Source organism: Malaclemys terrapin, chromosome 2 (genome assembly GCF_027887155.1).
Source record: "Malaclemys terrapin pileata isolate rMalTer1 chromosome 2, rMalTer1.hap1, whole genome shotgun sequence".
NCBI lineage: Eukaryota > Metazoa > Chordata > Testudines > Emydidae > Malaclemys > Malaclemys terrapin.
In genome coordinates, this window is record NC_071506.1 from 116,102,368 (window position 1) to 116,125,663 (window position 23,296).

Consider the following 23,296-nt stretch of genomic DNA (forward strand, 5'->3'; position numbering starts at 1 on the left):
AATCACAATTAGCTGTCAGTATATTGAATGTTTTGTCCGAGTTTATACTTTGCCCGTTAATTTGTGTTGAGCACTGTCAGTTAACATGGTTATTCACAACTATATTCAGTCATGGTAAAACTTCACAGTGTAGATCAGGTCCCTGAAACTTGAACACAGTTGGTGAAACTGGGTTTAACAGGTCCACCGCATGGATGGGAAATGGAGGACCATCTCGGAACACAATGGTTATTTATCAGGGGGCACTGTTAGTTCAGAGATGTATTCTTTTGATGAGATCTCAGGGCAACAGTTGGGGAATGGTTCTTTCTGAGAGAATTGAAGATGGCTTATATCTCTTATCCTGATATTTCTCTGCATTGTTAAAGCCAGGGAGGAGAGGATATTCAAGTCTCAAGCAAGAAATTGTAACTTTTTCTATGAGTTTTTTGCTTTACCTTTTGGGTGGACCTCAAAGGCAAAATACCTAAACAGAAAAAAGAACATAAAGGACTCTTTTTCATATGACTTTATTGAGAAGCAGATGGACATAATAACATATAAGCAGGGTCGTTCACATGTCATTAAAAAGGACGTAAAAAACAAAAAAGCTAATCCAAAAAATCGAAGAGTGGAGTGCTGTTACTCCAGAGAACAGATATGACACAAGGATTGCTCAAATAGCAGGTGGAATACTTCTGTTCACATTCTTGGGTCTCTCTTTCATGGGTTTATTAAAAAGAGTCTATACAGAAAGTGCTGGGGATGTTCTATCCCCATTGAGCACTACAGGGCTACAGTGAGGTTATGCTGTAGCTTCTATAAAAGTATGTGGATGAATGCTGCAATCGGGATGTCTGAAGAGGCTTCCACATCATGTAGGCCTTTTCCCTACTTTCCTTATGTCTTCCTGAACATAAATAATTTGGTTTTCTTCACCGTTAATAAATGAGATGGTATCTGCAGCTTTTTGTGGCATTATATTGTATTGATTGCAAATGTTAAGTGCATGTTGAGAGTTTAACTGTGGGGTGGGTGCCTTCCTGACCTTGATATTGTAATAGCCAATGTAAGATATTGGAAGCTTACTTTTTTTTTTTTTTTTAAATGGCCCTGTGCTAGGTACTGAACTGTACTGAATTTGGAAGGGATAATGTGAGGCACTCCCTCCTCCCCACCAGAGACTGAGTCCAATATAGTGGTTCCCAAGGCATATATTTCTAAGAGTAAGACCTGGGCAGTGCCAGTGCCCTCTTCTCCTAATGCAGTAATTGCAACTCCTCTCCTCTGGTATAATGTTGGCCTGCCTCTCATTTAGTTAAACTAAGGTTTCTCCAAATCCCATATCATGTCAGACTGAGCAAAATTGAAATCTGGGACAATCTAAGTCTATCATTGGATCCAGCATGTATAAAACGAGACAGACATTCGTTGCACCAAGTTCAGGTAAGAAAGGGTTCTGTGGTTGGAACTCCCTGCCTAGTGTCAATCACAAAAGCCATCGCTCTAGCAGGCATGCCCGTTTTTGGGAACCACTGTGCTAAGTCCCCTCCTGCCTCCAGTAGCCCAGGAAAAAAGGGCAGAGTTCAAGCACCAAGCTCTGATGTCCTCCTGCTAGACAGCTCACTGAGCAATGCCTGTTTCATTCAGTTCTGTAGTTAGTGGACTAGAAGGCTTTTGAGTGTTTAAAACTCTTGCTATTTTAAAGCAGCCATATATTATAGAAACAAAAACAAATGGAGTACAGTGAATGTCATAGGATAAATTACCTCTTGGGGGTCTAGTGACTTCTTAAAAACAATAGATTATAAACAAGAATAGCACCCGAACCTCTGAGTGGAATTATTTCCTTCAATATCACTGTAGATGTAGAATATAACTAACTTTCTTAGCTACAAAGCTTGCACTATTTTGGTGACCTGCCCCTTTAAATGAACTGTTTCTGATCACTTCTTTGGTTTATATGGGGAAAAATTATTTATTTTTTATGGTAAAATCAGCACAAGCAACGGTGAGATGATCTCCATTATACAGCCTCACTGAAACTGTGTACTCTCCCTGTGTGAAACAAAAGCAAAACATTAGATTAGCGCACAGATAGTACAGAACTGCCTCTCTTCATAGGAGAGAGACCCCTTTTTCATTAAAATAGTCATGCCCCTCCTGAAAGCTCTTCCAGTCCAAATATGTTTCAATGGCGGTAAAAGGTGTGGCCCATTTTTCTTGCCAAATGTCCCTCTTCGTACATGTCAAATGTTGATAGCGCAGCAAATTCAAAATTAAAACATGTTGGTGAATGCTTCCATAGGGAAACAAAACTCTTTGATATTTAAAAATTCCTTTCAGGTCCATGCAGTTTTTTTTTTTTGCTTTTTCTGAAACAATTGCACCTTGGCTTTTGTTATTAAGGCTTTCTCTTTACTTTGCAGCTGCTGTGTAATCAGAGTGGGAGAAATGTTCTTTTGACTGGGATTCATCCCACTCTAATCTTATTGTTCAAATATTGCACTATTATAACTTCAGATGAATTTTCACAGACGTTAACATATTAATTGGGTATTTTTAAAAAAAGCATCATCTGTAGAAACACATGACACAGACACAGAACTTGCTGTATTTTAGTTCCAACAAAACAAGTGGAAACAATAACGCTTCCTTCTGGGGACAATTTCACATCAGCACTCTGCCCAATGTAGAAGAGAAACTATGCACGGTCTAAATGTGTAGACCTGGGCTTAGGGGACATGCTAATTTCATAGGTCAAAACATCTGTCTCCTCCTAACAGTCAGAAGTATTGGGAAAGTCAGGTGGCTAAGCTCACTTAAGAGATTGAGAGGAGGACTTAATACAGAAATTTGTTTTAATTCTGGATTTTTGAGCCACATTTGGTCTTCTCTGTAGAAACTGGGCAGGAAACCTAAAAGAAGTGTGGAGGCTCGGGGGAGCAGTGCTGCCTTTGGCCTCCACCCATAGAAACCTCTCTGGGTGTTCAGGGCTCTCTGGCTTTGAGGCGGCGGATGTGTGCATCTAGTAATTGATTGCTTTCCTGGGGATTCTCCTCTCTGTACCATGTGGATTTCTGCAACAGTAACTGGCCTCTTCCGCCTTGAACCTCTCTTTGGGGACAGTACAGTGTAGGTTCCGGAGGAGGCCCCATGACAACATGGCTCCTGAGTATATAGCCTTGTTTGTATTGGATTCCATAGGTGCCAACTCCGTGGGTGCTCCAGGGCTGAAGTACCCACGGGGAAAAATTGTCAGGGTGGGGCCAGAGGCGAGGGGCTGCGAGCACCCACCGGCGCCAGGGAAAATTGGCGCCTATGCTGGATTCCACTGAACAGAGTCTCTCAGAGACAACTCATATCTGCTGTGAGTGGTAGTGGGTGGCAAAATTTAAAGGTTTGGCCACCCCCAAAATAGCTCGAGTCACTGCCCTCCCCCCCCTGAGAATGGGGCCGGCAAACCTAGGTAGAAATCTGGGGAGGCACATGACCCCGCATGCCTTCTCCCCATGCGTGTCGCCTCTGGACTCTCTTGAGATTGCTGATATTAGATCAATGTTTATAATGATCAGAGCTAGATTCTGCCACCCATATACATATTGAGTAGTACCTTATTCCACTTATGGGTCAGAGTGGAAGAATTAGGCCCTTATTAGGTAATTGAGGTTGGTTTCCTGTTCTGTTACTTATAAATGTATTAATTCTTCAGTGCTCTATAGTCTTTTGGATGGATATGGGGCTACTGTGACCTGTCCCAATTGTTCTAGAATGACTGGATTTCTTTAAACTTTATTATAACTTTTTGATAATTTGGAAAACTGAATTTTTATAAATAAAAAAATCTGAGAAGAATGACTGTCTTTCTTATTTAGGTCTGGATTCCCTAACTCTCACAGGGCCAGATTCTTATAGAAGGTTTTCTTAGATAATCTCATTGTCCCATCTGACCTTAAAAATCTATGAAATATATATCCTTACTCACTTTAAGAACCTTATTGTAGGAGTGGTCTCACTGAAGTCAGTGGGACTACTTATGGGCCAAGTTGCTTATCAATGTCTCATGGAGTTATATACTAGTCAACATGAGCAGAATGAAGCGGTAGTAGGTCCTTGACTGCTTAATGGGATTGTACACTTTAGTTTTGGTGGCCATGATTCTCCCCACCTGCAAGTTCTTAACCAATGGCCATTCTGAGCTAGACCCCTTTGCCCCATTCCACTGGCCTCCTCAATTCTTTGGCAAATGGTCAGTGTCTTTGCCTGGCCGAGCACAGCGTTTAGTTGTGCCTGGGCAGGTAAACAGAGGCTAGAAGGCTTTCAGCATCTCTGGCACTGTGTGCCTGTCTGTTGAAATTCAAGCAGGAGATTGGTTCAGTATGGAGTATGCTACTTCCAAAGGCATAATGGATAAGCAGGGAAGGGGAGGGGGTAAAATAGGCCAATGAGAGTAGAAGGGAGGGACTGATGGTAAGGAAAAGAGGGGAGAGAGAGGTTGTGTCCTCTAGTCTAAACTCCTTTCACCTCCTCTCCACTTCTTCCTTTTTCCATTTCTTCTGCATGGACATTCTGGTAGGACCATGCGGTGGTTCTTAAGGACATAAGACTTGTCATACTGAGTCAGAGCAATGGTCCGTCTGTCACTGTATCCTGTCTCCAACAGTGGCCCATACCAGAGCTTCAGGTGAAGTGTACAGAACAAGGCAGTTGAGTCTTTCCCTCCTGGCTTCTGGCAGGCAGAGGTTTAGGGTCATCCCAAACATGGGGTTGCATCCCTGATCATCTTGGCTAATAGCCATTGATGGACCTATCCTCCATGAATTGACCTAATTCTTTTTTGAACCCAGTCACATTTTTGGCCATCACAACATCTCATGGCAATGAGCTCAACGGGTTAATTGTGCATTGTGTGAAGAAATACTTCCTCTTGTTTGTATTAAACCTGCTGACTATTAATTTCATATAATGATCCCACATTTGTGTATTGTGGGAAAGGGTAACTAACACCTCTCTATTCACTTTTTCCACACCATTCGCGATTTAAGAGACCTCTACCATATCCCCCTTTAGTCGTTGCTTTTCTAAGCTGAACAACCCTAATCTTTTTAGTCTTTCCACGTATGGAAGCCATTCCACATCCTTGATCATCTCTATTGCCCTTCTCTGAACATTTTTCAGTTCCACTATATTCTTTTTGAGATTGGGCGACCAGAACCGGACAAAGTATTCAAGGTGTGGGGGCACCTGAATTTATAGAGTGGCATTATGATATTTTCTGTCTTATTTTCTATCCCTTTCCTAATGGTTGCTAACATTCTGTTAGCCTCTTTGACTGCTGCTGTTCACTGAGCTGAAGTTTTCAGAGAGCTATCCTCAGTGACATCAAGATGTCTTTCTAAACATTACTCTGATTATTAGCCATGGTGGCATTCTTTTAGTCCTCTTATTGTCTTTTCTGGTTGGGGGTAAACATTTACTCTGAACCTCTATTATGGTGTTTTTAAATAGTACCCCTGCTACTTGTAGGTATTTAACCCTTGTGATAGCTCCTTTTAATTTCCATCTAACAATCATCCTCATTTTTGTATAGTTCACCTTTTCAAAGTTAAATGTTACCATGGTAGGGTTTGGGGGGCTTTTATCCCCTCTATGAGAATGTTAAATGTAAGTACATTATGGTCACTATTACTGATTGGTTCAGGCATAGTTACCTCTTGGCCCAGATTCTGGGCTCCAGTTCGGACTTAATCAAGAATTGCTGCCCCCCAACCCCTTGTGGGTTCCAGGACTAGCTGCTCCAAGAAGCAGTCACTGTTGGTATCTAGAAATTTTATCTCTGCGTCATGCCCTGAGGTGACATTTACCCAGTCAATATGGGGATAGTTGAAATCACCCATTATTATTGCGCTTTTTGCTCTTAGGTAACTCTTAGATTTCAGGACATAACCACAGGGAACTTACTTGGGGGATTTCATGGATTCCCAGTGTGACAGGCCCTTCATAGTAGATATGTTCTGAAAAACAAATGGATGATGATTGTGCAATGCACAAAGGAAACAAGCAGCTGATAGTATGCACTATTTTATAGCAATACTTTGAAACCCCTGGTGACAAGTGCTCTAGGACTTAAAAAAGCTTTATGGACAACAACTCTCTGAGAGAAGTGTAAAGGTATGGACCATCTTCTTAGTGTAAGAGAGATTATTCAGAGTCCCAGTGTAATCACTGCCCATGTGAGTAAAGTTGTGCAGGTGCTTCAGTGTCTGCAGAATCCGGGCCAATAATTCCTGTCTGGTATTTAGCAAAACTAAACAGAACAGGGTTTTGCAGTATTTTTAAAATTTTGAGTCATTACTCGATGCAGCAGAGAAGCCTCAGACTCTAAGGCTCCTGCTTCATGTGCAGAAGTGAGCAACCATGGCAACAGCTCTTTGAAAAGGAAAATGCTTCCCATGGCACAGGTGAAGCAGCTGGAGAGTCCAGGCCATGAGCCAGCTGTAGTCTAGTGAATTGGATTTAGGGTCAGCAGCTAAAATATCCTGAATTCTAATCCCAGTGTTGATGTCGACATTTTGGGCCCCGTAGGCAAGTCACTTGCCCTCTCTGTCTTCATTTCCTCTTTTATTAAAGTGGGGTTTAAGCATTTGCAGAAGCAGAGGTGTAGATGGGAGCTGTCTTTTTTGTAAAGTGCTGGTGTGAACAGTGCAGTGCAGAAAGCAGCCCCTTTCTGTAGAATCTCCTGCAGTGGGTTGTGTTTGAGAAGGAAAATGCAGCAAGTGGGACAGGCAGCTTGGAACCAGGATCAAACTGCCCAACAAGACAACAGCAGAGGACAAAAGTGGAGGAAGTATGGGCTCTGAATCCTTCTCTAACAGTTGGAGATAGAGACTCTTCACAGATCACGTTAGTCAATGAAGTCAGCCCTGGAGTATTTCAGAACTGGCAAGAGATTGAAAGTGAAATGGCGGTGTCCTAGCTTTGCAAAGCCTATGTTTGAAACTGAATTAGGCAAGATCATACAACACACATGCTTCTGAACGTGTGGGGATACTGGTATCTCCCTGGTGAAGGTAGATGCTAATTTTTCTACTACACCATAAATCAAACTTTGACCATCCCACCAGGGCTAGATTAAGGCAATCCTGGGCTGTAGATGTACTTCCCCCATTAGGAGACCCTGAGGTCCTGCCCATGTGTTGTGGCCACACTCTTGCTTGAGGTGGTAGCAGTAGGAGCTATTCCTAGGACTACTGTGTTGAGCAGAAACCACCACCACCAGTACTATTTTTTGGGGCATCATGGGAAGCCGATCTAGAATTTAGTAGGAGGGTAGGTGCTGTGCATCCCCGAGTTCTATTTTTTTGTGAGCTGGGTGAATATCAGTTCCACTTCACAGATGGGGAAATAGACTCTTCTCCCCTTCACCAATATGTGGGCCTCTGCTGCGGGGGATGAGAGCAGCTTTAATCTTCAGCTACTGGAGGCTCCCAAGAGATATTCTGAATCAATATGACCAAACCCCTAGCTGACCAGAACCACCCACTTTGGTGGCTGTGTTGTTTAAACCAGGACCCTGAAACCAGTGTGATTGCCTCTCCATGGACTTTACAGAGCTGGGGCTACAGCAGAAAACAGTGTCTCCCAAAGCTGAATCCAACTGAATGCATATCTTGCTTTTGGGATTCCAGTTTAACATAGTATTCTTGATACAGTACATCTTCCTAAACCCTTGCATTTGCCTATCAGTGGGGGGCAAATGAGATAAATTAGTTGCCGTAATTATAACTAAGACAAACACTTAGCGTTGTGCATTGAATGCAAAGTATTGCCTCTTTGGAACTTTCCTGTCTGAGTTCACATAGGTTATATAGTGTGAAAGACTGATCTTATTTATGGGATCAATTCACAAATCATGGTAAACTTTCCAGTAAAAAATTTCCCCCATCTTCATATTTGCAAGATACTAATAAGTCACAGCATCTGTTAGTGCAAAACAGCCAGTGTTCTTGGGACATTATCTTCCATGTTCAACCCTTCTCTTAAGGGCTAACATGACTGAAGAGGTTTTCTTCAGAACATCATAAAAAGGTCTCTAGGTACTGCTGACTTCAGGCTTTCTTTTCTATTTTGTGGATTCTTTTCACTCTTACTTCCTAACAAAAGTAATTTACTCCTTCTCCCTGCCATCAACAGGTCTCTAGCAATTTACAGTAGGAAGTGGAGCGGGTAAGAATTTCCTGAGAATTACTTCAAGTTACTTGTTCTTGTGAAGCTGCCTCTCATTTCTGACAAAACACCTATAATGAAATTCTGACGCCTCTTTCTCAACTCTTTCTTAGGCTGAAAATCTTTGAACATTCTCACACTTGTTACACTATATAAAGGCCCCAGTACATCTGCACCCACCTCTTCCTTTTCTGGGCTTTAAACCTTTATAGATTTTTTACTTTTTTCTGTGTGAGTAATCATACAGTAATACTTAGCTCTTCTAGGGCCAGATCCTGCACCCATTCAACTCAATGGCACAACTGCCATGAATTCTGTTGGTTCAGAACTGATCTGAACAGTGCTCATCTATAAATATTGGAGCTGGGTGAGTATCTTTAACTCACTTTATGGGTGGGAAAAACTGAGGTGGAGAGGATGAGTTTCTTGCTGAAGGTCATATGGCAGATCAGACCAGAACCCAGCTCTTTGGTGTAGCTGCTTGCTGAGAATACTTGTCCATTTCCTCACAATTGCACTCAAAAGAAATACCTAACTTCACATCTCATATTCTGCAAGTGTAACTCATTCTACACACAAGCCATTACATGTGTATGTTCATTTGTAACTAAGGTCCGAGTTAAGGTTTTTCGGTTGAGTGTGATTGCAAGAAATTGGGTGTGTGCTTTGAGCATCCTATGTTGGATCTGAAAAAGCGAGTTTGTGCAGCCGCAAAAGTCTGTGAGTGTGTTTGGGCATTAATTGGGTAAGGTCTCTGAGTTGTGCTGGATGTGGATCCTGATGTTACCAGAATGAGTGGTTTTTCTGGTTTTTGTGACTGTGTTGATGGGCACTTGAGCAACCCTAACTCTTATGTAACTATTTTCTTGTGTGGGATATGAACGACGATCAGAAAAATTCCTCCCTAGAGAGAGGAAGCTCATCTCTAAACTTAATACCACAAAGACTTTAGCAATGATTTTTTTCACTACTAAAGTTCACCTCTTTGTCTTCTTTGGAACAGCAGAGAGTATAATAGGTTTAGATCCCAAAGAAACAGACATAAGTTGTTCGGAATCATGTTTGAGAGCCCTCGTGAGCTTTGCTAGTCCAGTTGTGACCATTATACAATTTGTTTAAATAAAAGTAAAAAGATAGGTAACAAATACTGTAATTGAAACGAAGATGTTGGTAAAACATCCATGTATGTTTGTTCTGACACGACAGTTCTAATCATGGGTTGCTCATCTAGAAGTAAAAGATAATAGAGGAAGGAAAATGTTCTCTATTAGCCACCTTCGACTCCTCCTCAATTACTTTCCACTACACCCTCCTCTCTCTCAGCCCCATATATTCCTAGTTCTCTCAAAAAAGATCCACAAGATCTATAAACGGAACAAACTATAAAGCCTGTGGCTTTTTTAGGAGCGGGGTAGGAGAAAGCTTTACAGTCTTTGTTCTCACTACAGTGGCCAACCAAAACCTGCTTGCAACTATATTTAAACTGAGGTCAAATAAAATTTGCTTTACAAATGTTACTCAATGTAAATGAAGATGGGGCTCTAATTGACAAAATTCAGCCCTAAAAAGAGAACACTCTGCCATCTTCACACTTCCTTCACCTCATATTTGACAGTTCAAATTATGGCCTTCTCTACACAGGGCAATGGTCAAATTTAACAACAATGCTAAGAACTGGGCCATGTCTACACTAGAGACCTTACAGTGGCACAGATGTACCGCTGCAGCTGCGCTGCTGTAAGGTCTCCCATGTAGCTGCTCTATGCCAGTGGGAGAGAGCTCTCCTGTCAATATAATTAAACTACCCTCAACGAGCGGCTGTAGCTATGTTGGCAAGAGAGCGTCTCCCACTGACATGGCGTTGTCTGCACCGGCGCTTTTGTCAGTGTAATTTATGTCACTCAGAGGGTTGTTTTTTCACACCCCTGAGTGACATAAGTTATATCGACAAAAGTGCTAGTGTAGACACAGCCTTCAAATGTGGCTGTGTTGAGCTGCTCCATGTGGGGCTGGAGACCAAACTGCATTACAACATAGTGTAAAAATGTACATTGACTATCTAGAAATACCACATCTCAATTTTGGAGCCCCATCATCTACCAAACTTAACCCCTTCCCTCTGTGGATTGCATGGGAAAGTCCTGGCTACCCAATGAAAGTGGCTATTAAACCACATGGCTTCTATTAACAACTGTGTGATAAGGTTCCGTCATTAATTGAGGGCAGCTTCTAAATGAAGATACATGGCATTATTTAAACAATCAAGTGTTGTTTTATATCATGATGTACTTCAATTAGTGAAAACAATCTCCCTGCCAGGCTAAGATTAAGGATCTGCATACCCCAGAAGGGTTTGGCTGTGTGGCTTAATGTGTAAACAGCAGCTTGTGCTGGGCTCAGGATCGACTCTAGTTCTCCTTAATGCGTTTTCTGCAGGGTGTTATTAAGCACTTCGTCAGAAGAAGACAATCTTCCAGTAGATCTGTGGGTGTCTTATTTTTTCTTTAATTCAGTACACTATTGAGAAAGTCTCTGAATTTAATTTTTCTGTCTATCTGGTTTGCAGAATTTACATAATTGGTTGCTCGTGCAGTATTTCTCTTCTATTCTTTTTGATATCTCTGTACTGTATGAAATGTCTTAGCAATTCCCCTGAGGTCATCTTGTCAACAGTGCAGTGTGCGGTCACCAAACCCACAGCCCTACAGGAAATGAATTATCATAGCGCTGATGGAGATGCAGGTGACTGGGGAAAAATAGCTTTCAAAACTAACTTACTAAACTGCCATTCTCTTAACTCCCTAGGAAATTGCCCTCCACCCGCCTTTCTTTTCAAATCAGCCCAAAGAGATGAGCATGGCATCACGAAGAGTAAGAATTTATTATTATTAGAGATCCTTAAATAAAACCAAATACTTTAGATGGTACCAAAATGTATCGTGGTCCAAATGCTGCAGTCTTTAATCCTTACTCAGGCGCAACTTCTATGAAAGGATTATGGATCAGTGAACAGGAAACACAACTTTTGAGATAGGAGACATTTCTCAAGTAATCTTGTTCATTAGCTCAGCCCTTGCTTTTACAAAAATAGGAGACAGTCCTGCAATAGTCCTCAGATATGCAAGCAGTCTTGCTGAGATAAGACTGCTACTGAACATAAGGGGTATAGGCCCAGGCTACTTATTTACATTATATATTGAGTTATAGATTATCCTTCTAAATTCCCCGTGAACTCTGATGTATATAGCACTCAGACCTCTGTGCCATTAAAACACAAGCTAGTGAGCCCGTTATGCAAAAAGAAGACTTTAAAAATAAAAGGACGCTCTCCTACTGTGTTTCTGTCATCCACTAACATTCTGTTGAAGTAAACAGAATGTTAGGAAGTAGTGGTACATTCAGCAGCACAGCAGGTGTGTCCTGCTTGCAGTGTTCAGCACCCATCAAGTGTTTAGTGTGCTAGGTAAAATTACCTCCTTTTTTCTTTCCACAGAAAATAAACCTTCGGCCATTCGGCTCACAGAGTTTCTGTGAGTAGGCTAGGATACTCTTCCCATTTATGATGAGATTAATGTCCATAGACAGTTCTTTGATGTTCTGTCCTACGCAGAAAACAGAAGAAGAGTTCAGGGAGAGAACTGTTTGGAAATTGAGCTATTATTATTTATTTTATAATGAATTTATTAATTAAGTGAATTAAATTATTAGTTTATTATTTATTTTAAAAAGATCCTATTCTTTTCTTATTTAGGCCCCAATTTCACTGAGAGTTCCTGAAACCATAGAACACCCTGCGATACAGAAATTGCCCTGTAATGTCCCTGGTGGTAGATAACAAGACATGTAGTGAATGAAGAGTTTCACAGTAGCAGCCGTGTTAGTCTGTATCCTCAAAAAGAACAGGAGTACTTGTGGTACCGCAGAGACTAACAAATTTATTAGAGCATAAGCTTTCGTGGACTACAGCCCACTTCTTCGGATGCATATCCCACGAAACCTTATGCTCTAATAAATTTGTTAGTCTCTAAGGTGCCACAAGTACTCCTGTTCTTTTTGAATGAAGAGTAGCTTCCTTTTGAGGCTACTGGATTCAAACCCTGCAGTCAGGGGTTGTGAACAAGCATGTGCAAGGATTGTAATATAACCCTCAAACTTGTCTCGCTTGTGACCCCCGAAAACAGACATGTCCCCAGACGTCTTAGTGCTGCACACGAGTGAGCGCAGGGCCAGTTTGGCCACAGCAGCTCAAGTGTTATTTTGCGGTGTGGCCGCTCTCACTCTCTAGCTAGGCTAACTCCGGAGGAGTAACTTTGAGTTAACTTTGCAGCGAAGACAATACCCAAAGGACAACCCCCTGCCCGAACAAGTTTACAATGTGAACAGGCTGACAAAGGGTGGGAGGAAAAACAAAGGTGTGGGGAGGGGTGAAGTGACTTGCTCAAGGTCACACAGTAAGTCAGAGACACACTGAGAGTAGAATCTATGCCTCCTGAGGCCCAATCTGTGTCTGAGCCCCTGGACCCTCGCATGAGAGCGATAAACCCTCTCATGTTTTATCAAAAGCACTTGGTTATTATTCATCAGACCTTCTTTAACACTGACACATGCACAATGAAGTATCTTATTTGTAACACTCAAAAACAGCACTTTACTTACTTAAGACCATTGCAGCTCTGACGTTAAAAGTATTCGTTAAGATATTGGAACAGTCATCGATGCTAAGAGCAAAATCTTGCACAGGATCTGTCAAAAGGTAACAGGCAATTGATTTTTACTTTTATTTCCAATGCATGGGAACTCTACTTCATAACAAATAACGATAAAAGAATAGAATCCTTATGAAAATCAAGTCACACATATTTTCTTTGAAATCCTCCCAAACATAATCCCCATACTCCGACATCGTGTGGCTAAAGGATTAGACTGCTCTGTGCCTATTTCACCGACATCACGCTAATCCCAACTACGTTCGCTTTCAGCCAGAATGTGGCTGGGACCTGCCGTGGGGAGAGACAACTCAAAATGGGAGTTCAGGGATGGCAATCAGGACTCAGTTGAAACAAGAGTCCTTGCACAGCTGCACTTTCCAGTGTCCCTAAACTCTCGTTCCCTCTATCACAGTGACTTGTGCTTAATAATAGAACATACATGGAATATCAGGGGTGGAAGGGACCTCAGGAGATCATCTAGTCCAACCCCCTACTCAACGCAGGACCAATCCCCAACTATTCCCCCCCCCGACCCCTAAATGGCCCCCTCAAGGATTGAACTCACAACCCTGGGTTTAGCAGGCCAATGCTCAAACCACTGAGATAATAATAATTAATACTATAATTATTATTTATTGTTCTATTTGTATTGCAGTAATGCCTAATAGAGCTGGCTGGGAAATTTAATTTAGGTATGTGAAAGTTTTTGGAAATTTTTTCATCCTGAATCAGGACAAAAAGCCAAAAATTCATTTTTTTTCCCGAATTGAAATCTATTTGTTTTTTCAACATTGAAACATGATGTTTCTGAAATGAAAAATGCCTCCAAGCTGGATGCTTGGGTGCTGGGGTACAACAAACTCTGGCAGCTGCTGTCTGAAATTGACAAGATTCTTGTCAGTTTTACTGCTGCCTATCACTGAATAGCAGCATGAAACTGACCAGACTCTTGTATAAATTGAAATCCTCTCCCTCCCCCTACATTCCTGCTTTCTAGCCGTTAGGACCTGGCCTGTCCTTAAATTATTTAATACTTTAACGCTTTGTCAATATATCCATTTCTGATGCTGGGTGTCGACAACAACTGCAGCTGAGCCAGTGCTGAACTGGTTTAACTGCAAGCATAGCCTAGCGGTTCTCAAAATGTGGGTCAGGACTCCAAAGTGGGTCGCGACTCCATTTTAATAAGATCATCAGGGCTGACATTAGACTTGCTGGGGCCAAAGCCCCACCACCTGGGGCAGAAGCCCGAGGGCTTCAGCCCTGGTGGCGGGGCTCAGGTTACAGGCCCTCTGCCTGAGGCTGAATCCCTTTGGCTTTTGGCACCCACACCCAAGGCGGCAGGACTCGGGCAGATTCAGGCTTCGGTCCCCCCCTCCTGGGGTCGTGCAGTAATTTTTGTTGTCAGAAGGAGGTCACGGTGTAATAAAGTTTGAGAACCCCGGGCGTAGACCAAAACAAACTTGTTAAAAACATTTCAGAAACCGTGGGTGACTTCAGGGAAAGTTGCCTGGTGAATGAAAATCAGGTCACTTAGGTGCCTAGTTAAGGACTTAGGAACCTAATTTGTTAGCCTCTAAGGTGCCACAAGTACTCCTGTTCTTTTTTTAGGAACCTAACTTTATGCTCCTATTTTTGAAAACCTTAGCCCAGGCTTTGTAGGTGACATTTTATTGAACTGAAAACGGTGGGATAGGGACAGTTTCACATCTTTGCAATTCTAGCGGGGCACCATTTAGGGGGGCAAAGTGGGGCAGGAGCCCCCCCTGAGTTTCGTACAGGAGGTATGCGAGCTTCCAGGTGGAGCTCTTAGCTACAGCACAACATTAGTGTGAAATGTAAGTTCTGCAGAGGAGATGTGCCCCTGGGGCAGGGTGTCAGTATTTTGTTTACAAACAGAGGGAGGGTGATTAAGATAAGGAAGGGCTGGTGATTAAATTAAGGATCTGGAAGTCTAGCCTGTAAAACAGGAATTCCTGGGGAAGTGGGGGGCTGGGAGGGAGGAGGTTGTTTTAGAGCAGTGGTTCCCAAACTTTAACAGCCCGCGAACCCCTTTCACTAAATTGTGAAATCTCGTGAACCCCCTTCTAAAAATGAATATTTTCAGGGATTTAAGTTTAAATTTCCTCAGTGTGATGGATGCCCCAACCGCCGGGCCCCAGAATCTATGAACCTCTGAAAAATATTTTTAATTGAAACTTTTTTTAATGAACATAGAAAAACCAGAAACCAAAAATGTTTTTTTAGCTTTTGTTTAAAAAAAAAATGGTTTCGAATAAAAATAAATTCATTTTTGGTTTTTAAAAATCAGAAAATGTTTCATGAAAACAGTTTTTGAAAATGGACCATTTTTCCGTTTCAGTTTTTTGTAAATTTTTCTTGGGGAATTTTGAAAAATGTGAAAAAAATTCAAAACTTTCTGTGAAAAAAGCTTGGTATGTTTCACCCACCTCTAGTTTCGGGTGAGGTTGTGGCTGGTGGTAACCAGGAGGGCCGTGGTTCTAGCTTTAGATGAGATTTGACAAATTCCTGGGGCTTGGGCTGGGGTTTGGGCTGCCGGCTCCCCCACTGACGGGGCAGGGCTCGGGCTGCTGGCCCCAATTTCCCGGCCCCGCTTTCCCTGGGGCTCGGGCTACCAGCCCCATGCGGAGCGCTGTGGTTCGAGCTGCCGGCTCCCCCGCTGACCTGGGCAGGGCTCGGGCTGTTGGCTGCAACTGCCCGGCCCCGCTGTCCCTGGGGCTTGGGCTGGGGTTCAGGCTGCCGGCTCCCCCACTGACAGGGGTGGGGCTCGGGCTGCCAGCCCTTACTGCCCGGCCCCGCTCTCCCTGGGCTCGGGCTGCCAGCCCTGCGTGGAGCGCTGGGGTTTGGGCTGCCGGCTCCCCAGCTGATGGGGGCAGGGCTCGGGTTGCCGGCCCCAGCTGCCCGGCCCCGCTCTCCCTAGGGCTCAGGCTGCCAACCCCTACTGCCTGGCACCGCTCTCCCTAGGGCTCAGGGTGTCTGCCCTGCAACTGGATCCCACCTGCTGTCTCCAATGCCCGGGGTCCTCTGTTTGCCATTAGTGACATTTTTCTGGCGAACCCCCTGTAACGTTCTGCGAACACCCAGGGGTTCACGAACCCTAGTTTGGGAACCACTGTTTTAGAGATAACACAGGGATCTCAGAAAAAATACAGCCAAGCCCTCTGAGCCAAGGTTACATTCAGAAAGGGGGAGATTTGGGGACGTATGTGAAAAGAAGGGGCCAAAACCAAGGGAAGGGATAGCAGTGGTATAAAGAAGTTCCCACTATACCTGTGGTACTTATGTGGCCCCATCACCGTAGTATCTGAGCGCCTCACAAGGTCTAAGCTATTTCTCCTCACAGCCCCTCAGTGAGGTAGAGCAGTGCTGTACATTGTACAGGTGGGGCACTGAGGCACATTCATTCTAAAGGCCAGATTTTCAAAGGTATTTAGGGACCTAGCATGATTTTCAAAAGTGCCTAGAAGGTTAGGTGCTTTGTAAACCCCACTAGATGCCTAGCTACATCTTTGGGTGCCTAAAATGGTTTGACAGGTTTCAGAGTAGCAGCTGTGTTAATCTGTATCCGCAAATACTCCTGTTCTTTTTAAAAGGTTTTTGAAACTCTGTCCTTAACACACTGGCCTGAGATCATGCAGTAAGTCTATGCGGGGAGTAGTACTCAGGTCTTTCAGAGAAAGGCTCGTTTGCTGGATAAGGAGCTATCTCTCTGCTGCATGCTGCCAAAAAAAGAGGACTCTGATAGATGAGAGCAAAACCAAGGTGGCCAGTTCTCTGAGACTCCAGCAAATGGTCCCAGGAGGTTAGGATGGATGCCCTGGTTGACAGCATGAAAAGCAGCACAGAGGTCAGGAAGGCTGGAGAATGAGAGTCAGATAAGAGGAGATCACTTAACTCCCAAGAGGTGGCAGGTTCTGTCCCATGCTGGGTTGTAGAGCAATGGCTACTGTGCAATTTTACATTTTAACTGAAAACCATTTTGTTTTGTCATTTTTTTGTTCTGAGTTCGAGAAAAGGAAGGAATCAGAAAGTGTCATAAAAGTATCAGATGTATTTATGCCTCAAATTCTTAGGGTTTCAGCTGTATCCAGGCCAATTCCAGAACAAAGAATAGAAATTACATCCACAGAGTCCATAAAGTTGATGATTATTATCATGATTTGTATTATTCACTGGGCACCATCTGTGTGCTCAGCACTGTTCAGAATATGCCAGAAAATGTAGTCCCTCAGCCAATGAGTATAAAATGTGTAGCCCTGGATAAGATGGCTCAGATATTTAAGTATGAAGTATATAGTTATTAAGCTAATTAAGTTAATATCTATGAGTGGAGGCACTGACGGCAATAGAAGTTTTACTGGATTCAGGAGTAGAAGATTTGACCCACCAACTTTCTTTCAAGAGGAAGAGCTGCCCAGAGCTCCTGTGCCTGTTTATTTTCCTTTCCTGCCTGCAGTGGCCCTGGTAAACCTCAGAAGTCTCAATTTTTTTTCTAATCTTTAAAATGTGGAATTTTCTTGTTGTTTGGTTTTAAATATTCTTTTGTGAGAACTGCAACTCAATCACTGTAGTGTTGTGTTTAAGAGACTTTTGGAAAGTAACTAGCCTTTAAATAGAAATAAAAGCAGTGTTGCCAACTCTCATGATTTTGTCATGAGTCTCATGATAATTATTGTTTTCCTTAAAGCCCCAGCTCCTGGAGTCAAGTGGACATGTGATGATTTCAGAACATATGAACGGCCATATTGGGTCAGACCAAAGATCCATCTAGTCCAGTATCCTGTCTTCCAACAGCGGCCAATGCCAGGTGCCCCAGAGGGAATGAACAGAACAGGTAATCATCAAGTGATACATCCCCTGTCACCTATTCCCAGCTTCTGGCAAACAGAGGCTAGGGATACCATCCCTGTCCATCCTGGCTAATAGCCACTGGTGGACCTATCCTCCATGAGCTTATCTAGTTCTTTTTTGAACCCTGTTATTCTCTTGGCTTTAACAACATCCTCTGGCAAGGAGTTCTACAGGTTGACTGTGCGTTGTGTGAAAAAATACTTCCTTTTGTTTTAAACCTGCCACCTATTAATTTAGTTTGGTGACTCCTAGTTCTTGTGTTATGAGGAGTAAATAACACTTCCTGATTTGCTTTCTCCACACTAGTCATGATTTTATAGACCTCTATCATATCCCCTCTTAGTCGTCTCTTTTCCAAGCTGAAAAGTCCCAGTCTTACTAATCTCTCCTCATATGGCAGCTGTTCCATATCCCTAATAATTTTTATTGCCCTTTTCTGAACCTTTTCCAATTCCAATATATCTTTTTTGAGATGGGCGACCACATCTGCATGCAGTATTCAAGATGTGGGCATACCATGCAGTTATATAGAGGCAATGTGATATTTTCTGTCTTATCTATCCCTTTCTTAATGATTCCCAACATTCTGTTTGCTTTTTTGACTGCCGCTGCACATTGAGTGAATGTTTTCAGAGAACTATCCACAATGACTCCAACAACTCTCTCTTGAGTGGTCACAGCTAATTTAGACCCCCATCATTTTATATGTATAGTTGGATTATGTTTTCCAATGTGCATTACTTTGCATTTATCAGCATTGAATTTCATCTGCCATTTTGTTGCCTAGTCACCCAGTTTTGAGAGATCTTTTTGTAGCTCTTCGCAGTCTGCCTGGGACTTAACTATCTTGAGCAATTTTAGATCATCTGCAAATTTTGCCACCTCACTGTTTACCCATTTTTTCCAGATCATTTATGAATGTATTGAATAGGATTTGGCCCAGTACAGACCCCTGGGGGACACCACTATTTACTTCTCTCCATTCTGAAATCTGACCATTTATTCCTACCCTTTGTTTCCGATCTTTTAACTAGTTACCAATCCATGAGAGGACCTTCCCTCTTATCCCATGACAGCTTACTTTGCTTAAGAGCCTTTGGTGAGGGACCTTGTCTAAGGCTTTCTGAAAATCTAAGTACACTATATCCACTGGATCCCCCTTATCCACATGCTCGTTGACCCCCTCAAAGAATCCTAGTAGATTGGTGAGGCATGATTTCCCTTTACAAAAAACATGTTGACTCTTCCCCAACAAATTATGTTCATTTATGTATCTGACAATTTTGTTCTTTACTAAAGTTTCAACCAGTTTTCCTGGTACTGAAGTCAGGCTTACCGGCCTGTAATTGCCGGGATCACCTCTGGAGTAGGGTGACCAGACGTCCCAATATTTACTTGTTTGTCCCACATCCCGACCGATGTTCGGTCGGGACACTGGACAAACAAGCAATTTTGCCCTCCGCTCCGGCGCACAGGCGGAGCCTCGAGGGGCTCTTGCCCCCCAGCCCCACCCTCTCTTTCCCCCATTGAATCCCTCCCCAAATCCCCACCCTGGCCCTGCCCCCAGCCCCGCCCCTTCACTGCCCCATTGGATCCCTCCCCAAATCCCCGCTCTGGCCCCGCCTCTTCCCCAAGCATGCCACATTCCTCCTCCCTCCCAGGCTTGCGCTGATCAGCTGTATGGCAGCACAAGCCTGGAGGGAGAGGGTGGTCCCCAGCACTCACCCTGCAAACTGCTCCAGTCCAGCTTCTCCAGGAAGGTGAGCACGGCCTGGCAGAGATCCTGCAGCAGCTCCCTCCACCCGAGCCCCTTGTAGAACGCGAGGCAGGCCTGGGCTTCCTGTGCCGCGCCCATGGCTCATGGAGCGGCCCGGCCTGGCCTGGTCTGGGCGGGGAGGGCGGCCGGGAAGCGAGCCAGGCTGCCCCGGTGATCTAGTGCAGCACGTGGGCTTGGCAGCTCCGGGCCAGGGCGCGCTCAGCTGTTGCAGCCACCATAGAGTCGGGTGGAGACTGGGCTGTGGAGACGGGGGGATGGCACTCCAGTGGCTTTTTTTTTTTTTTTTTTGCTCCGCTGCTGGTGTCACATTAGCTATCCTCCAGTCATCTGGTACAGAAGCTGATGTAAATGATAGGTTATAGACTACAGTTAGTAGTCCTGCAATTTCACATTTGAATTCCTTCAGAACTCTTGGGTGAATACCATATGGTCCTGGTGACTTATTACTGTTTAGTTTATCAGTTTGTTCCAAAACCTCCTCTGACGACCTCAATCTGGGACAGTTCCTCAGATTTGTCACCTAAAAAGAATGACTCAGGTTTGGGAATCTCCCTCACATCTTGAGCCGTGAAGACCGATGCAAAGAATTTATTTAGTTTCTCCGCAATGGCCTTATCGTCCTTGAGTGCTCCTTTAGCATCTTGATCATCCAGTGGCCCCACTGGTTGCTTAGCAGGCTTCCTGCTTCTGATGTACTTAACATTTTTTTTGCTGTTACTTTTTGAGTCTTTGGCTAGCTGTTCTTCACATTCTTTTTTGGCCTTCCTAATTTTATTTTTACACTTCATTTGCCAGAGTTTATGCTCTTTTCTCTTTTCCTCGCTAGGATTTAACTTCCACTTTTTAAAGGATGTCTTTTTGCCTCTCACTGCTTCTTTTATTTTGTTGGTTAGCCACAGTGGCACTTTTTTGGTTCTCTTACTATGTATTTTAATTTGGGCTATACATTTAAGTTGAGCCTCTATTATGGTGTCTTTAAAAAGTTTCCATGCAGCTTGCAAGGATTTCACTTTTGGCTCTGTACCTTAAAAATTTCTGTTTAACTAACCCCCTCAGTTTTGTGTAGTTCTCCTTTCTGAAATTAAATGCTACAGTGTTGGGCCGTTGTCATGTTTTACCTGCCCCAGGCAGGTGCAGTATAAACTGACAGGGCCTTGGCCTACTAGGATGTTTCCAAAGTTAAATGATCTATTCCAAGCTTGGTGAACTGCAAAAAAATGATTGAAAGTAATCTAGAATAGGAGTACTTGTGGCACCTTAGAGACTAACAATTTATTTGAGGATAAGCTTTCGTGGGCTACAGCCCACGAAAGCTTATGCTGAAATAAATTTGTTAGTCTCTAAGGTGCCACAAGTACTCCTATTCTTTTTGCGGATACAGACTAACACGGCTGCTACTCTGAAAAGTAATCTAGATTATTCTAAAAATCAGCGTGTGTAAATGCTCTTTGTTGGTACTTTGTCAGCAGACTTCCAGCCCCACGAGCAGCGTTAGCTTTGTCTGCAGGAGAGTGCTCCTGCTGACAAAGCTGCATTCCCACTGCCACTTGCGTCAGCAAAACTTTTGTCTTTTGTGGCGGGGCTTTTTAAAGTACCCATGAAAGACAAAAGTTTTGTCGACAATTTCATAGTGTAGACACGCCCTTATAACAAATTAAGAATATACATTAAATTTTTAAACCTAACCAGTGTCCCTTAAATGACTTGACATAAGATGTGAGAACATGTTAGTATTAGAGCTAAGTGGGTCTAATATTTAATTCTCTTTTTTTATATAGGAATGAGATACAGCTAATTTCTAAGTTATTATCTGCAAAAAAAAAAAAAAAAAAAAAAAAATCCCTAGAGTTTTCAGGTGCCTAAGTAGCCCCTGGAATCATGGTTAAAGTTGCCCCCTCTCCCCCGCCATCAAAATCTGAAATGGCGCCCCATTGGAGTCAAGATTGTCTTCTGTGAGGCTGGGTTGATGTGGCAGCAGTGCATTGTGTTCCAGTTTGAATGCTGTCTTTACAATGGTCCTCCCCCTCCCACAGGTTTACACTGTATGTGTGACTGGTAGGTGGGGCCAGCAGGGATGAAAGTGTGGCGGGAGCCTGTGAGCAATGAAGCCTGGTGACTCAAATGCACAAATGGAAAGGAAAAAGCAAGAGGCGGTAAAGAGAAGATGGGTGAGTACCCTAAAAAAACCCCAAACAAACCTAGACCAGGGAAGCGTGTAAGCTCTCCAAAGGTCCACCCAAAACTTAATTTCTGTTCTTAAAAATAACTATCAAATAAAGCAGTGAGGCAAAAAGGCAATGATATTTGCCCAAGGCTTCATGCCAGTGAGCTGCATTTTGTTTTTTCTTTCAATGAACGAGTCCCTGTAGTTGTGTGACGGACTAGAAAAGGAGGATGGCGCCAAGGGAGCTGTTTAATAGTTACACAAGAGTCAGAGGGACCTGATGGCTTGGTTTTTTTTCCCTTCCTGTCACTTCTTATTTTGCAACTTTGGTTTCAAAAGTCATTGCAATGAAGTGAAAAGAGCCGTTTCTTGCTCTTGTGGGAGATATGGTTTTAGACTTCTCTTTTCTCTAAAGCATCTAGGGCCCCCTCCCCACTTTTCTCTGTCCCCTCTCAGGGGTTGGTTTCCTCTTTGCTTCTGCAAGCGAATCTCTCACTTCTGTATTTAATGCAAAGTGTGATGATAAAGTTTAGGAAGCAGCTGCTCAGATTTTGGACTAATCAGGAGTCAGTGGCTCAAATGTATCAACCAGTGTTACTCTAGGTGCTGCTGCCACTGCTTTCTGTAATGTGTTGAGCTTGCATAAGAGCTACAGATGGTTGAATGGTTAAAAGTTCCAACACTGAAGTTTTCATACGGGGACACAGTTACAAAATGATATTGCAACAAATACAGTTTGGTTTTGCTCTGTTAGATGGGACTGGTCTGTTTTTTAACCATCTAACTGAATCATGGCACTAAGACTGGTCAAAATTTTTTAGTCAAAACTGTTTTTCAGTGGAAAACTGGGTTTTTGACAAAACGAAGTTCTTCGTGAAAGCTGTCTGCTTTTTATGGAAAAGGTTGACTTTTTGTTGAAAAATTGAACTTATGGGAGTTGCAGTTCAAGTGCCTCATGCCTCTGTTCTCCTTCATGGACTGGGATCCCCAGCTGGACTACATCTTCCATGATGTGCTTTGGCCATGGGACTCCCATGAGACACCACAGTGCTTCTACAAGAGGCGAGCCTGTGGTGCATCATGCAAGATGTAGTCTGTCCAGAAACCATGACTGTAGAGGAGAATGGAGGTATGAGGCACTCAAACGACAGCTCACATGAGAATGTGCAGTGGAATTTCCCAAAAGAAATTTTATGGCTTTTGAATTTTTGCTGAAAAGTCAAAACTTCCCACTGGGGTTGGGGACACACATTTCTGACCATCACTCTATGGTACATGGGTGTAGGACTTTACAGTCTAACATGATAGTTCTGTAGTTGAGATGGGACCTCTTGGTAGCAATTCTTCCTGAGTAAGGTGAAGGTAGGATGAGCTGCAGTGCCAGTGAGAAGTAGGCAGAGTGGATGCAGCTAAAGGAACTTAGAGAACCCAAAGTAGGCTTTTTTTGTTAAATAAAGATGTCTGCAAATTTTACTGTGCCTGGGTAGCTATGTAGCTGAAAGGAGAGTCTATTCTGCTTTTTCTGTACTGACCCTTTAAATGTGGAGGAATCCCCTGTCTCCTACAGGA

General features: G+C 43.2%; 1 protein-coding gene and 1 long non-coding RNA gene across 2 annotated transcripts in view; one reads left to right on the forward strand and one right to left on the reverse strand.

The window, feature by feature from the left end:
- The window catches only part of LOC128832332 (uncharacterized), a 52,557-nt gene extending 30,836 nt beyond the window's left edge, over nt 1–21,721 (forward strand). The window contains exons 3-4 of the long non-coding RNA XR_008443964.1: nt 17,623–17,769; nt 21,597–21,721. This is a non-coding gene — a long non-coding RNA (uncharacterized LOC128832332). The remainder of the gene's footprint in view (nt 1–17,622; nt 17,770–21,596) is intronic.
- Nucleotides 511–23,296, reverse strand: part of LY86 (lymphocyte antigen 86) — a 40,193-nt gene continuing 17,407 nt past the window's right edge. The window contains exons 2-5 of the mRNA XM_054019620.1: nt 12,862–12,948; nt 11,679–11,807; nt 5,941–5,993; nt 511–2,037 (exon numbers count right to left, since the gene is read on the reverse strand). Of these exons, the coding sequence (XP_053875595.1) occupies nt 1,954–2,037; nt 5,941–5,993; nt 11,679–11,807; nt 12,862–12,948 (353 nt within the window). The 3' untranslated portion in view covers nt 511–1,953. The remainder of the gene's footprint in view (nt 2,038–5,940; nt 5,994–11,678; nt 11,808–12,861; nt 12,949–23,296) is intronic.